This window comes from Nicotiana tomentosiformis, chromosome 4, assembly GCF_000390325.3.
Source record: "Nicotiana tomentosiformis chromosome 4, ASM39032v3, whole genome shotgun sequence".
In the NCBI taxonomy this organism is placed as follows: Eukaryota; Viridiplantae; Streptophyta; class Magnoliopsida; order Solanales; family Solanaceae; genus Nicotiana; species Nicotiana tomentosiformis.
Window position 1 is genome coordinate 90,763,498 of NC_090815.1, and position 13,830 is coordinate 90,777,327.

At 38.7% G+C, this 13,830-nt stretch overlaps 1 protein-coding gene across 1 annotated transcript; it reads left to right on the forward strand.

The window, feature by feature from the left end:
* Positions 1–1,239: 1,239 nt before the first annotated feature.
* Positions 1,240–6,277, forward strand: LOC104103157 (asparagine--tRNA ligase, chloroplastic/mitochondrial-like). The gene is given in 7 exon segments (XM_070199995.1): positions 1,240–1,571; positions 1,573–1,728; positions 1,839–1,907; positions 3,317–3,427; positions 3,820–3,924; positions 5,025–5,162; positions 6,002–6,277. Coding segments are annotated over 7 exon segments (912 nt in total). The 5' UTR covers positions 1,240–1,319; the 3' UTR covers positions 6,083–6,277.
* The last annotated feature ends 7,553 nt before the right edge of the window (positions 6,278–13,830 follow it).

Consider the following 13,830-nt stretch of genomic DNA (forward strand, 5'->3'; position numbering starts at 1 on the left):
CACACAGGTATACATGGATATACACGTGATACACAATTGATACAAATATGATACATATGTGATACACAATGTGATATACATATCATTTTTTTCATGTTCAGTTTTTACTTCGAATTTTCAATTCAAACCACCTCAAAATTTCACCAAATCATCTCAAAACTGAGATTCAAACTCCTTAAGATGTACCCAATCTATTATAATAACACCCACTCAAAAGAAAGCACAAATTTGATATTTTCTTTTGCTATAAATAGCTAATTGGCTAATATTAGTAATATTTGACTAATATTTATAATATTTTATGAATTGACCAATTTTTGTAACGAGCTACTTATAAATGGACATAACTGATAGTTTCCCTAATTTAAATATCTAGAAATGCAAACACTTATCAAAACGTGATAATGCAATATCAAGTTTCAATTTTAAATTACTTGGATCATACTTTACAACTACTCTTTTTTATTTTATCATAATAATCTTCTATAGTAAATTTTGAATCGATTGACTAATAATTACTGAAGTTACCACCGTGCTGATGACAAGACTTTGTCTACTCGACTATGAGTTCCTAAAATATTACAAGCCCGTTTCGACATAAAGAAAAATTTTTACCTTTATCCGAAATTAATGTTTGGCCATAATTTTTTAAATTTTCACTTGAAGATGAATTTTATAATTTTTCAAAAATTTTAAAAACTCTAAAAAGTTATTTTTCAAAATTTTCACTTAGATCACTCACGAAACTTCAAAAGCAATCCAAAATTATATTCATGTCCAAACACAACTCTAGTTTTCAAATACTATTTTCGCTTGATTTTTTTTTTTTTTTTTCCGAAATTTTACAATTCTTAGCATTGAAAAGTCATAATTTTTTCCTTGACAACAAATTTGTTTAATAGGACTAAACTATAATAAGCATGAAATTAAAGAAAAAGCTTGTAACAAATCTTAAATGTTTGAATCCAAAACTAAAATTATAAAATTTAACACAACACATCAAATTGTTTAGTTTAATAATTTTCCAAAATTTATAAAAATTTCAAGAATCAAAAGTACACATATTAATTAAGTGAAAGTTAAATGTACTTAACCTGAAGTTACAAGGACTAAAATCGAAATTTGTCAATATTTAAGGAATAGGGATTAAAAGCACAATTTTCCTTTGTAATAAAATAGGAGTAACAAAAAATAAAAATAAAAATCGACGAATTCCATAACCGAGAGGCGCCGGGTTTGTATTGCTGAGCGGATAGCCGGATATGGGTTAGTAAAAAAACCAGTGGCAGCAGTAGCAATACACAAGAATTGCTGAAAAAATGGCTGGTGCTCTGTCTCCAGCCACCACTCTCCGTCTTAAACCCTTCTGCACTGTACGGTTCGTCACTAATTACCGCAAACCCATTAAAATCTTAACCCCCAATTTCCACTCTTCGTTCCCTCTAAAGCTGCACACCAGCTCAACTCCAGCACCCTATTTGTGCCGTCAACGGAGCTTTTGCTCTGTAGTCTCCGCCGCTATTTCCTCCGGAGAAGCAGTTGAAAAATCCAAATTTGAGCAAAAAAAGGATATAAAAACTGAGCAAGTTAGGGAATTTAAAAAAAAGGTTGAGCATTGCTGACATAAAGGGAGGGCCTGACGAAGGTTTGGACCGGCTGGGGGAGACTTTGGTGGTTAGAGGTTGGGTTCGCACGGTTAGGGCTCAGAGTAGCGTTACGTTTATTGATGTAATTCCATAACTTGAAACTTGTGGAGGTTCTTGTTTTGTTTTATTTTGGTTTTAGCATATGTGTTAATTTGAGATTGTAATTTTTTTGGCTGTTTTGTTTATGTGCAGGTTAATGATGGTTCTTGTCTTTCAAATATGCAATGTGTTATGGGCTCTGAAGCTGAGGGTTATGATCAGGTACTGAATATGTAACTAATGTGTGTTCTGTCTTTATAACTATATATAGAGCTATCAAAAAGTACTTTATGCAGGTAAGTGCAGTAAGAGACTTTATGTGGATATTATTGAAACTGTTTGTAGCTGTACTGAGTAAGAGGCTGGCCAGCTTAATAATGTTAGAAATTACACTGGTCTTTATTTTGAGCTGATCACTTATAATCATATACTCAAGTGCGTAACTTTTAAAATGTACAGTTTGACATCTGCCGAGTTGCATTTATGTGGTATATATTATAATAGTAAAGAAAGAAATTAAAAAATGATAGGTAGGTTCTCAAGAAAGATGATTTCTTTTACTGATCCTTGTGAAACTTGGTTTTCGAAGCTTGAGGAGTTCAATGTCGAAGGAAAGATCTTCTGAAGAATTGTATAATTTAGCTACCTCACACTTAGACATTGGACATGGCCAAGCATTCACTTAGAGAGCCGCTTTTGTATTGCATTACCTAGGTGTCAAACAACATGCTATTCCACTTGGATAGCTATTCTTGGGAATGCTTAGTTCTTATGTGATTTGAAGTAGGTTATGAAGGTGTCATGCATGTGTCTGCTCTTTGCTATTTTCCTTCATGTGGTTCAATAGGTACTAGATACGGTACACAATTGTGCTCACATGTCTCGGATTGCTAACAATAAGTAAAATATAAAGGTGACTTTGAGGTGCACGCAAGTGGCCGGGATACCATCGCTATAAAATGAATACAAATGTGATCTCAGTAAACAAAGATTAAAAGAGAAAACGAGAAAAAAGTTGGAGGTGGGATTCAAAAGGAAGCTATCACCATGCATTCTCTAGAGTGACTTTTCCTACCTTTTGCTTCTTCTTGTATTAGGTGTTTAGAGTGCTATTTTACGAATAAAACTATGACTAGCTTCACCAGTTGAGTTACAGCAATCGCCTCCCTCAATCAAGAGGACATATTTTATTTAATCTTCACATAAAGTTCAATGACTAATTTCTACATGGGCGGACTTGTGGGAAGCAATGGATCAGCAGAAGTTAATTTACATGTCAGATCATGTATCAAAACACGTTCATAGTGATTTAGTAGTCCAAGGAAAAATTTATTTCTAAAAAGCTCCGGATTGTACCTAGTAGATAGTAAAACTTTGAGACCATCAAAAAACATGGATGTAGCTTTTTTTTTTCTTTTCTTACGGTCCTTTCTTTCTCTTTCTTTTTCCTTTGAAAGATGCTTCTTTCTTGGGAATTATCTTTTAAGGCTCCAACATTATTGATAATTTTTTTAAGGCTCCAGCATCGAAGAATCATTAGAAAAATTATAGACTTTAATTTCATGGGTTATTTGAGTTGTTTGGCCTCTCATCTTTATCTACTTTAACTTTGTCTGATGCTTTTCTTACAGGTAGATAATGGTTCAATTTCAACTGGTGCATCAGTATGTATAGAAGGTACTGTGGTCGGCAGTCAAGGATCAAAGCAGAAAATAGAGTTGAAGGTTCAGAAGCTTGTAGTGGTAATTGATTTTAATCTAATTCGTCAATTTTCTATTGCTTAAGTATACGAGCATGCTTACACATCCTTAAACCTGCAATTATATTTTTCTTCTATTGAAACTAGCCTTGAATGCCTTTATCCAAAATATTTGCCTTGAACCTAAGAGCAGCTACCTTTCACTGAGGATACTTGACTTAGTGATTTGTAAAGAGAGGAAATGAGAAGCACAAGACTAACTGAAAACTGAGTAAATGCCAACAGGAATGATGCACGTAATTATAAATTTTCTCTGTTATGAATAAGCTTATCAATATTTTTGCTGTAACTAATCTAATCCGTAATGTTGTTATATTTGTACAATATGTACTGGTCATTTAATCACTATGCTTGCTCGTATTGGTTTCCTCACAGGTTGGTAAAAGCGATCCTTCTTTTCCTATCCAGAAGAAAAGGGTCAGCAGAGAATTTTTGAGGACGAAAGCTCATCTTCGCCCTCGAACTAATACTTTTGGTGCGGTATGAGTTAGGACTGCTGCAGTGTTATTATTTGTAGTTTTCAAGTTTCTCGTTTTATTTTACCCAGATACTCTGAGGAGGTTTTGGAATATCCATGTAGTTTGCTAGGGAATGGTGCTAATTGCATGTAATTATGCCCTATGCTATTTTGTGATCCATACTATAGGTTTGTCTTTTTTACCTTCTTACATGCAGTACTCAGTTTTCCCTTTCTGTTTGAAATACTTATGAATATCCGCCTTACGCTAAGGGAATTTAGCTAGTTTCCCTGTAATGGGAATAAAATAATACTTACTCCTTTTCTTAGTATGACACGTTTTTCATAAAATTTATCTTCATTTTACGGCAGTCCCCAGCAGCCTGTAATCAGAGGGTACTAGAGCCTAACTGCTCTGCCCTTGCGTTCATCCTTCATCCTTTCTGTATAGTGATCAGTCAGTTTCATCTCTCTCCCCCCCCCCCCCCCCCCCCACCCCCACAAAACCCCCATCCCCAAATCCTTTCCTTTCCCCTACATACCGAGAATGAAGAAGTTTCTTTGGGTCGCAGATCCAATAAGAACAAAAATATAACTGGTGATTGGAATTGAATGATAGAATAGTTACATGAGACCTATATGCAAGTAAATCACATTGGACAGCAATTCTTCTCGGCTAGTTCTTCAATTCAAGGTTATTGTCCTTTTCCAAGGCAAGTAATGCTGATTCTTTAAACACCTATAACTTACATTGCCCGAATCAAGGAGTTCTATTCTCCTTTTGTTGGTTGATTTTTCCTAGAAATGATAAATAATTGGATTACTATTAGGAGTAGCTGGTAGCTGGATACCATTGATGTTGGCAATATAACCAATAGGCTTGACATTTTGAAAGGATGAATTATTTTCTATTAACAGCCTTAGATTAATATAAAGGGGTGATTGGCTTGATTGGTAAAATCACTCTTAGGGTGTAAATACCTTGGGAGTTAAATCCGGCAAGATTAGAAGCCATTACGTTTCCTGTATATATGATAGATTTCTCTGTTTCTCTGGATATGCAAACTTCTATTGTAAGTCTTTTTTATTTGTCGATCCCTAATTTTATGTCCGCTTATTTCAGGTTTCAAGGGTGAGAAATGCTTTGGCCTATGCTACACACAAGTTTTTCCAAGAAAATGGCTTTGTTTGGGTCTCAAGTCCAATAATCACTGCTTCTGATTGTGAAGGAGCTGGTGAGCAATTCCGTGTGACCACCTTGGTATGTATATGTTGATTTAATTAAAACACTGACCTTGGTTGAGGGCTAGAAGGATGTTGTATTGGAAGTTCATAATTCTACTTAATTGAATTTTGCACTGTCGAAGTGTTGCATTTTAGACTGTTAATACAAAGAATTAAAGCTTAGTCTACTTATAGTCTTGCAGAAATCCTGTTTGTATTTGCCTTCTATTGGACATAGATGGTTTCCTATGACTAAAGTTTATCTTCCTCTTTCTTCGTCATTAATTTCTTTTTCTTGCCCCTGCGCACATAAGAAAATGTCCTCCTTTCTTGTGGAGCGGGCTGAATGCCTCGGCAGGATAGATGCATCTATGGATCGCGCCGCACGTCCCTCGGCAGTGTACACGACACTCTGGATCGGGCCGTACGTCCTCGGCAGAAATCGTGCTTAATAATAATAATAATAATTACACGATGCTTTAATAATTTATTTTAGCTTGTGAAGCTAATTAGTAAATTGGAAAATCTTCGGAATTTAATGAATTATTATTCTTGCTTGTTAAGAAATTAATTGTTACTCATGTAAATGAGATTTAATTGATAAATTGGAATTTATTTGAATTGAAGGAATTTAATTAATATATTGAGAATTTATACATTTGAAGGAATTTGATTATTTCCGCTAATTAAATAAATTATTGTAAATTCTGTAAATCATGCTGATTTAAATATCCTAGTTTTATTTCAATTATTATTGACCTATAGTGAGTGTCAAAGTCGGCCATCTCGTCTCTACCACTTCGAGATTAGGCTTGATACTTACTGGGTACACGTTGTTTACGTACTCATACTACACTTGCTGCACTTTTTGTGCAGGATCTGAGACAGGTACTAGTGGAGGACCTATCATCACATACCCACGTCATCCCGAGGCATAGTGGTGAGCTGCCTTTCTGAGCCGTTCTGCAGCTACCAGTGTCTCTTCTGATATTTATATTCTATCTATTTTATTTCAGACAGTATTTGGAGTTTTGTATAATCTACTAGATGCTCATGCACTTGTGACACCGGGGTCTTGGCACACACATTGGTAGAAATTGGTATTTTATTATCTTCTTGGAATAAAAGTTTAACCAATGTATGTTTGACTTATTAGTTGGCTTGTCTAGCTGTAGTGTTGGGCGCCATCACGACCTATAGGTGAAATTGGGTCGTGACAAGAACATAACCCATACGCCATCAACCATGCAATACCCAATTACTCATCTCGCTCAAATTCCGCTATAAATCCCAAATAGAACCGCACCAGGTGTGCCTATAACCAATGAATCACAACTCCTCGTAGCATAGAAGAGTAACTCACAGATCATTTCGGAACATGAATAAGCCCAACAACAACCGAATGGCACATCCCTCAACAATAGCAGTATGGAGCCAACCAATCCGGCTCGGTGTAAAATACACATCCTAATTGAGCCTACCAATGGACCCCCAAATCAACTCCGGGCACCCACGAATAGATAAATAACCCTCCAAAAGCCCACAATGACTGAATCATAACACATACTATCACCTGGCTAGCTTCGGCTATGAATTCATAGTCCACAACCATGAAACAATTTGCTCTTGAGAACTCCCAGTCCCCAAATCCATAGAACATACGAATCGCCATATCTGATCCCAACTCCACCGCCAGAATGTCTAACACATCTCTCACACATGATCATCCCACGGGGAATACTTCTAAAATTCTTCCATGCCACATAGCAAAATTTGAATATCAGCAGTCGATCAACCTGGAGAGTGCTGCAGTACCAGTGAAGTATCCATAAATCAAAACACATTGCCCCTTCTGAAATGTATACTCTCATCAAGCCATACCAAATAGTAATATCATTTACCTAGTCATCTGAAACCGTCTATGCTGCATAAGAATTTTATGACCTTCCCTTCCAAAACAGAACTGTGATCCCGCTCACGTAAATCTCAATCCCACACAATACACCGCATATACCATGCCATCCTAAGAAAAGTATGAGAACTTCATAGTCCACTCCGAGTCACAAGCAGAATACATACCCGTTCAGTCAGAAACCTTCCATTTGATCTCACCCAGGAGAAAATCACTATATATCACATGCTCCTCACACCAGTAGGAAATATACCCCTCGAACCTTGGTGAAAAAAATATTGAGAACTCTTCGAACCTATTTGCACATAACCGAGCTATCAGAACCGAATCTCTCTAACTCAACCCAGCCACGCAGGTTGCCAAAACCCAAGAGCATTACCACGAAACACCTGTAGAGACTAGCCACGTCGTAAGTACCCAATAAACCGATTATATCCATTACTGTGCTGATCCATCCTACTACCAAGTTGTCCTAACTCTCCGAGTTCTTTCCGAATTACCTTCAAATTGATAGTTCTTCTTGCCATAATACCACGTTCCTCAACCAAAACTCACCACACAAGGGACCCTAGTATAAAACCACAACGCCCTAAGGCCCATAAGCCACTGACTTCCCTCTTAAGAACCCTAAAGCACCACAACCGAGACACTCATTCTTAAGAGACCTTATGTGAACCTAAAACTATTTCCTTCACCTTTTTGATACTGAAATGCATAATCCACAATGATATAAAAATTCCACAAGTCTCGACACCATCCAATGTAAATATCAGATCCTAGCCATATACCAATCCGAAATTCTCAATTGCTACATATAATTCTTGAATCCATTAGAACCATTCTGGAGAGTCATCCACTCTGCTCAAATCTCAATTGCACCACCCCAAACGAGCCAAATGACTGGTGCCCCATTGGCACGACGACACCTAAAGGAGTAACCCCACCTTAACGCGACCAAGTAAATTCCTACTCCATGTACACTACATCCTTCGCAAATAACCACTCAATTATTTTATGATTCCCATATACCCATAGAGTGTAATACAACCTGTATCCAGAAATTCCTTTACCCGAGTCATCCTCGATCTCGACCTCTGCAAGTCATAACTAATACATAAGCGTGCAATCAACTCGTCGATAGCAGACTCCCCCACTTGGCTCAAATCCAACAAAACAGTCGATAACATCACGATACCCATACTCTATTACTGCCAAAATCCCGCACTGAAATTCAACTAAATCCTTCGTAAGCTCATGTAACACAAACCATATAATACCTCAAATCTTTTGCAAATCTCACATACATCCTCGTGATAGTCAGGTCAACTGTTACAACCGATCCAAACTCCAATCTCATAAATATACCCCACTGGTAGAAAAGAAAGCCTCCACACAACATTATAAAAATCACACATCCGTAGATTACCTCGCAGGTTATAACCCACCTACTTAGCCTCAAACTGATATCTCTTTATACCTTTTCACAGCCACAACTACTATGCAATCACTTAATCTCCCTGAGTCTGATCTCGATAATAAGGCATGAGAACCTATTTCGTTCCAGCATTAAGCAACAGAAAGGATCCTTCAATGCACTCATACTTGAGACTGTACGTCACAACAAAACAAAAATCAAGCACCCAATGTCCCCTCCTTTACATTTCAAGGAAACACTTCTCGTTGCATTCAAATCGTTTTAACACATCTCACAGTCACATCATACACATCACAAAGCCATTCTACCGCTCATCGAGCCACACATTCCACTCATAGGAACACTACCAGATGTATAAGTCCAAAAGCACGTGCTCACACAATCAAAATCTCTGTGCTCAAGCTACAGTCAAAACCTGTCCTCCATCCCTCCAGACTTGCCCATCATCAGCACACAGAAATCACATCTCGCACCCCGTTCATAGAATCACAAGCCGGCGATGCACAACTGATACCGAGCGCTCGTGTGTGCATGCTAATGTGTGGAAGAAATTCAAAGAGTTATGTCTTAAGCTGAATCAATTCCGCACGATAAGGAAAGAAAGATGGGAAGTATATATCCTAAATGCCCTTTAGCCTCTCGAAGATAGGTATGGACGTCATCATACCGATCCGCAAGACTCTACTAGACACTTGCTCATGACTTGTAGAACCTATGAACCTAGAGCTTTGATACCAAATTGTCATGACCCCAAATCCACTAGTCGTGATGACACCTAACCCAACCTGCTAGGTAAGCCAACTAGTAACTATCCAATTTCAATGATATTAACAAGACAAATAAACGATAGTAATTTACTGAATTTTATACATTTCCCAAGGACTAGTAGTACAAATCATGAGCTTCTAAGAATAGAATTTACAAAGCTGAAATGAAATAAATACATCGTCTGTTTGAAAAGTATATAAATAGAGTTTTATAGATCTAAAGCTACCACGAACAAGGGGAACAACAACCGGGATGCAGGTACATCTTTAATCCAGCTCCCATCAAACACAACAACATCAGCGACCAACATCTGCACGCAAGGTGCAAAAGTGTAGTATGAGTACAACCGACCCCATGTACTCAGTAAGTAACAAACCTAACCTTAGGTTGAAAGTAGTGACGAGCTAACACAAGGTCGGGTCCAATACAAATATCCCACAACAGTTCATAACAACATAATACAAGTAATAAGAGATGTATCTCAGAAGTAAAATGCTTAACTCGTTCACAGTTCCAGAAAATAGTTATGCTTTTCAAGTATCTTAGTGAAAACCCAAATCTTTTATCGAAAATGCCAAAAATACGAGTAACTTTGAAAACTGTAATTTTTTTCCAAATATCCTTTCCACAATAAATAAGATGTTTCATTTTCTTTCCAGATAGCAAGTGTGAAATACCTCTCTATGCCCACATATCAATGTGTGTAAAAAGTCATGAATGGCGTGATACCGTACAACATGAGGAAAAATGCATCTCTATGCCTGTATGTCATGTGTGCATGCCAATACCATGTATCTCAGAGATGAATCATGTACTCACACTCTCAGAGTACTCAATCTCACTGTCTCGCATCCTCTATCACTATGCTCGATGCTCAGCACACTCAATCCCTCAGCGTTGTACAATACATGCTGTGACGTGCAACCCGATCCATATATTTATAGTCGACTGCGCTCACTGGGGGTGTGCAAACTCCGGAGGGGCTTCTACAGACCAAGTGCTACAATCCGCACAGATAATTCACGTGTTGCATCGATAACTCACGTGCCATAATATCAATATCTGGATTCGCACAGACAACTCACGTGAAGCACAGACAACTCACGTGCTATAGTATCAATATCTGGATCCGCACGGATAACTCATGCGATGCACGGACAACTCATGTGCTATAGTATCACTCACGGGCTTAAAATGTCATGAAACTAGCCCGACAACAATGATAAGATGTATCAATAAATAACAACTGAGAGTGAGATATGATATGAATGCATGAATATGACTGTGTATGAAATATCAATGAAATCAGTGAAAAGACAGCAAGAAAGGACCACTATTGGTCCTGTATACGGTCGAAATCAGGCATGTCCTATTTCATAGGCACGAGGAGCTACCTTGAGAGTAAGATCACAATAGACAAGGCTCGAGCTCAATGGCAGAGTATGGAGCATGAAGATTGAAGTGCTCACTGAAGATCGAGACCGAGCATAATAACGGAATGGTGAGATATTAGCAACCGACCAAAAATCTCTGCGAAAATCCTGGAACAGATCGAATCAAGCGGTTATTGATACCAATCATGGGATTTGTTTCTGTTATTAGAATTGTACCTTATTTAGGATTCCTCTACTAAATAAAAAGGGACCCCATTCATTTGTAGGGGGATTTTTTGACTGATAAGAAGATACACAAATGCTGCTCTCTATTTCACTTACTATCCATTACTGTTCATCATTGTTTATTTTATGTTCTTTACTGTTCATGTTACCGAACCTCGAGATAATCTCCAATCCAGGTCGAAAGCACTGCTAGAACATTGGTTTGATTTATTTTACTATTCAGATTATCTATTCAATTCCTTGTTTATCAATTGGTATTGGATTAAATCATGTATCCTTAAAACCACTAAATAAGTATAACAGTTTAGCGCCCACCGTGGGGCTAAGGATAATAGTGATTTTTCGGTACTGATTCTGATGAAACACACTATTTTATGCTTGTTCTTGTCAAGTATCTTTGCTTTCAAGTTAAAACATGTCAAACTCACAAAACGCATCCACACACGGTGACAATGGCCTCAGATTCCATGGTGAAAATGAAAATGTGATTGCTCCAGGAATTGAAGTGCGACAGGCTAATCACGGGGGAGCACTGGTTGCCAACCTCATCGACGTCAGTTCGCATGTTGCTCTAAATGCAGACCTAGGCACAGATCTCGATGTGAGTGTACGCAGAGAAGGACGATCTAGTGGCCAAGGAACAGAGGGGGCAGAGGAGACGAGGCAGTCAGTCTCCAAGTAATATTCGAGATGCTTCAGGCTCAGTAAGCCGCTATTGCTCAGTTACAAAATCAATATAGAGCTCTGAATATGGTTGAGCCGAAAATTATTCGTCGTACCGAGCCAATACCGGAGAGGCCGAATGGTAACGAATCGGGGACTGATCCTGCGATAATTAAAATGCTCAAGGAGCTCACCAAAAGAATTGAATCAGGGGAAAAGAGAATCGAAGTAAACGATAAAAAAATGGAGACATGCAACTCTCGAGTTGATAAGATACCAGGGGCACCGCCAATCTTGAAAGGAATGGATTCAAAAAAGTTTGTACAAAAGCTCTTTCCTCCAAGTGCGACTCTGAAGACTATTCCAAAGAAGTTTCATATGGCAGACATACCCAAATATAATGGTACCACCGATCCCAATGAGCATGTTACTTCATATACATGCGCTATCAAGGGTAACGATTTAGAGGATGATGAAATAGAATATGTGCTGTTAAAAAAATTCTAAGAGACCCTTTCGAAGTGAGAAATGATTTAGTATCACAACCTGCCACCAAATTCCATCGACTCATTTGCCATGTTAGCAAATTTTTCGTAAAGGCACACGCTGGGGCCATAAAGGTCGCAACGAGGAAATCAGACCTTTCTAAGGTAAGACAAAGGGATAATGAAATGCTGAGGCAGATCGTGTCTCGATTTAAAATGGAACGCATGGAGCTGCCAACAGTCACGGATGATTGGGCCATTCAAGCTTTCACAAAAGGGTTGAACGAGCGGAGTTCGATAGCATCACGTCAGTTGAAACAAAATTTGATTGAATATCAGTTGTAACTTGGGCAGATGTGCACAATCGATACCAATCGAAGATCAAGGTCGAGGACGATCAATTGGGAGCCCTTCCAGTTCAGCACATCCAAACAGGTCAGCAGTTAAAACCCAGAGGGATGTCGACAGGGATCCAAGGTCGAACAGAGACAAATATCAACCATATATCGCAGATCGAAGGAACAATAAGGATAATGGTTCAGGACGCAATTCCGTCCGGAACGATCGGATAAGTGATCGAGGACAGAACTCTCGGGGACTTATGAGCAAGAGTGGTTTTGACAAGTACGCCGATCCCACAGAAGCACCTCGGTTATCGGAATATAACTTTAGCATTAACGCATCATGCATTATATCGGCAATCGGAAAGATCAAAGATACTAGGTGGCCCAGACCCATACAAACTTATCCTTCTCAAAGAAACCCAAATTTGATATGCAAGTATCATGGCACACATGGTCACAAAACCGAGGATTGTAGGCAATTAAGGGAGGAGGTAGCCCATCTATTCAATGAGGGCCACCTTCGAGAGTTCCTCAGCGATCAAGCCAAGAATCATTTCAGAGAAAGAGACGCCAACAGGAAAAATGAACAAGAGGAACCCCAACATGTCATTCATACGATCGTCGGTGGGGTCGACATTCCACATGGACCCATATTCAAACGCACTAAGGTATCAATCACTAGGGAAAAATGAACCCGAGATTATGTGCCCGAAAGCACTTTATCATTCAACGACGAAGAAGTAGAAGGCATTTCTCAACCCCACAATGACGCTCTGGTAATTTCTATCTTATTAAATAAAGTTCAAGTTAAGCATGTTTTAGTGGATCCAGGTAGCTCAGCGAATATCATCCGATCGAGGGTCGTGGAGCGGCTTGACCTGAAAAATCAAATCGTGCCCGCAGCTCGAGTCCTAAATGGCTTCAATATGGCCCGTGAAATAACTAAAGGGGAGATTATTCTATCGGTGAACGTGGATGGAACCATTCAAGATACTAAGTTCCACGTAATCGAGGGCGACATGAGTTACAATGCCCTACTCGGAAGGCCTTGGATCCACAATATGAGAGCAGTCCATTCGACTCTCCACCAAATGATAAAATTTTTGACATCAAACGGTGTAAAAACAGTATACGGGGAGCAACATGCTGCAAAGGAAATGTTTGCGGTCGATGAGGTAACACCAATACCGACACTATCAACCTCAGAAAGGTCGAGCATCAAAGATAAACAGGAAGTCAAATAGCAATCACAGTCACCAGCCTCGACTGAATCGCGGAAGCGGGAGATAGAAGAAGAAGAAGAGGATTTTATCACCCCTCGAACTTTTATTGTTCCCGAAGATACTAACGCCACCAAATCAACAGTCGAAGACCTGGAACAGGTTATATTGATCGAGTACCTCCCGAGCGAAAGGTATACCTGGGAACGGGATTAACCCCCGTACTCGGGAAAAAAACTTATTCAATTTCTTGTTGATA